Source organism: Phoenix dactylifera, chromosome 10, assembly GCF_009389715.1.
Source record: "Phoenix dactylifera cultivar Barhee BC4 chromosome 10, palm_55x_up_171113_PBpolish2nd_filt_p, whole genome shotgun sequence".
NCBI classification, from domain to species: domain Eukaryota; kingdom Viridiplantae; phylum Streptophyta; class Magnoliopsida; order Arecales; family Arecaceae; genus Phoenix; species Phoenix dactylifera.
Window position 1 is genome coordinate 10,066,898 of NC_052401.1, and position 2,944 is coordinate 10,069,841.

At 36.6% G+C, this 2,944-nt stretch overlaps 1 protein-coding gene across 1 annotated transcript; it reads left to right on the forward strand.

Annotated features, from left to right (window-relative positions):
• Positions 1-369: 369 nt before the first annotated feature.
• On the forward strand, positions 370-1,440 carry LOC103698914. The gene is made up of 4 exons (XM_008780961.2): positions 370-585; positions 662-887; positions 983-1,148; positions 1,263-1,440. The coding sequence occupies exons 1-4, from the start codon at positions 370-372 to the stop codon at positions 1,438-1,440; spliced, it is 786 nt and encodes a 261-aa protein (XP_008779183.2).
• Positions 1,441-2,944: the final 1,504 nt, after the last annotated feature.

The following is a 2,944-nucleotide window of genomic DNA, read 5'->3' on the forward strand; positions in this document are numbered from 1 at the left end:
TTGAGATTAAAAGAAAGCTTGCCATGTAAAATTAAATTGTTTGCATTATTGTTTGCAGTAATGGCTTGATTTCCAAGGTCAAGGCATTTGCAGTTACTTGGTGTCTTACTTTTTTGAATGAAAATGATGGAGCACATATACTTCAGCATACAATTGCTTACTACCCTCATATTTAGGAATCAATCTAATTTGAGATTAAGATGGAAAATGGATTTAGTTAGTAGGCAGTACATAAGGTCTATGAATTTGGGTAAAATTGTATTTGATAGTGACTTAGCCTCTGTTGAAAATATACGGATGGATAGGAGAGCCTTTCATAAATTATGTCATTTACTAAAAACACAAGGAAGACTCAAATCCTCTAGAAACATGGATATAGAGGAAATGGTTGCCATATTTTTACATATAATTTCACATGATGTGAAGAATAGGATAATTAAGAGACAAGTCGCCCGTTCTAGCGAGACAATAAGTAGACAATTTCATGCTGTTCTCAACTCTGTACTATGTCTCCATTCCATGTTGTTACGGAAACCTGAAGCTGGGACGGAGAACTGTACAGATGAGAGGTGGAAGTGGTTCAAGGTACTCTTTACCAATACTTTTAGTTGTATCAATTAAATTATACTACTAAACTAAATAAACTATCTTATAAATATAGAACTTTCTCGGAGCACTTGATGGAACATACATAAAGGTCAATTTAGAGGAGGTCGACAAGCCTAGGTATCGAAGCCACAAGGGTGAGATTGCTACTAATGTCCTTGGTGTTTGCACTAGAGACATGCAATTCATTTATGTATTACCTGGGTGGGAGGGATCACCTACTGATTCTCGAGTGCTTCGAGATGCCATATTGAGGAGAAATGGCTTAAAGGTGCCCCAAGGTAAGTAAAAAAATGATAAATAGAATAGCCAAATTCTCATACCAAATGATGCATTACTTATTTTGAAAGTAAGTATCGTATTTTACATTATACAGGTTACTATTATCTATGTGATGCTGGATACGCAAATGCTGAAGGCTTTTTGGCTCCTTATAGAGGACAAAGATACCATTTGAATGAGTGGAGACAGAGTCAACAACCCACAAATGCTCATGAGTTCTTTAACATGAAGCACTCTCGGGCTAAGAATGTTATAGAGAGGTGCTTTGGGTTGCTAAAAGGAAGATGGGCAATTCTAAGGTCTAAGTCATTTTACTCTGTAAAAACCCAATGTAGAATCATAAGTGCTTGTTGTCTTCTTCACAACTTTATCAGAGAAGAAATGCCTATTGACCCAATAGACATCGAGGTTGTTGAGGATGTCACTAGCTCACAAGAGAAAGAAGTTAGTGATAGAATAACCTATGTAGAGACAAGTGATGCTTGGGCTGCTTTCAGGAAGAATTTGACGAATGATATGTTCGAGCAATGGATGAATAGTCGAAATGCATAAGCCAATATGTTTAATGAAATTTCTGTTTGTACTTGAATTATTTTTTTCTGTTATTTTTGTAATATCATCATCTATTTTGCTGTTGTTTTATCTGTTATGTTTGCTATATAATATTCAATGATTTATTTGTCACTTCTTTTATTCAATTAAATATGTACAATTACTTGTGTCCAATGTGTGCAATATATTATTCTTTCTGTCTAATTTTTAGGATGGAAGAATAACTTTTTCAAGAAAATAAAAAAGCAAACTCAAGGGCAGACAAAACTACTTTCTTGAAAAGAATTTGGACAAAGACTGAAGATGCAAAGCTGGTTGAGTGCCTTATTGAGATAGTAAATGCTGGTGGTTGGAAGGGTGATAATGGCACATTTAGGCTAGAATTTCACCAGCATTTGGAGAGAATGATGGAAAAAAAGTTTCTTGGTTTGGACCGAGAGGAAATCCACACATTGAAAATCATGTGAAGTTACTAAAAAAGCAATACAATGCAATTGCAAAAATGTTAGGACCAAACTGCTCGGGATTTGGATGGAATGATTGATAGAAATGTGCGATGGCAGACAAAGATGTTTATAACCTATGGGTGAAGGTATTACATAAATATATGCTTTCTAAGTTTGCTTCCAACTTATGCCTTTTCAATATAATTCTTCACTTGTTTGTATCTCTAAAATTGTTTAATAATTTTTGTTTTGTGTTGACAGAGTCATCCCCATGCAGCTGACCTGAGAAACAAGCCTTTTCCTCATTATGAAGACTTGTCAATTGTGTTTGGTAAGGATAGAGCAAATGGGGAGGGTGCAGAGGATTCAGCTGATGCTTGTGAACAAATTAAGAAATAAGAGGAAGCTTTAGGTGATACTATGAGTTTGGGAGATGATATGGATGCTGAGGGAGTTTCTCCGAATGCAATAAATTCACCACCATCTATTTGCCAACCTACAGGCGTTGGTACTAGTACTGCAACAATTGGCAAGAAAAAAAGAGGCTTAGTAAGTAAAAAGAGAAAGCACAATGATACCATCATAGAGAACTGTTGCCCAAGGAGAACCTTGCTCTGATACCACTTGTTGCCCAAGGTGACAAGCCAAGAGGGGGGGGGGGTGAATTGGTTTCTCTTAATTTTTTACTATCTTACTTATGTCAATTGATGTATTAGTGAAATATAACAAAGCACAATACAAACACACAAGAAGTATAGTGGTTTGGTGCTCTCCTAAGCACCTACGTCCACTCCCCAAGCGACCCCTTGGAAATTCACTATAAGCCCGCGGATTATAGTTGGATTGTTTTTCGGGCTCACAATCCAAAAACCTTTACACTTTGGTTTTCCGGAATCACCAAAAACCTATGTTGGTTTTACGGGCTCACCAACGAACCTATGTTGGTTTTCCGGGCTCACCAACGAATCTTTACAATTGGTTTTACGGGTTCACCAATAAACCTACACCGTTGGTTTTGCGGGCTCACCAACAAACCTTTACAAGGTGATTAATAAAAG

What these genes read in the sequence shown, in the direction of transcription:
- LOC103698914 (XM_008780961.2), top strand. Translation starts at nt 370, where the DNA reads ATGGATATAGAGGAAATGGTTGCCATATTTTTACATATAATTTCACAT. An exon ending in AGAGGTGGAAGTGGTTCAAG is followed by an intron (nt 586 to 661) that starts GTACTCTTTACC and finishes TTATAAATATAG; the next exon opens with AACTTTCTCGGAGCACTTGA. An exon ending in TGGCTTAAAGGTGCCCCAAG is followed by an intron (nt 888 to 982) that starts GTAAGTAAAAAA and finishes TACATTATACAG; the next exon opens with GTTACTATTATCTATGTGAT.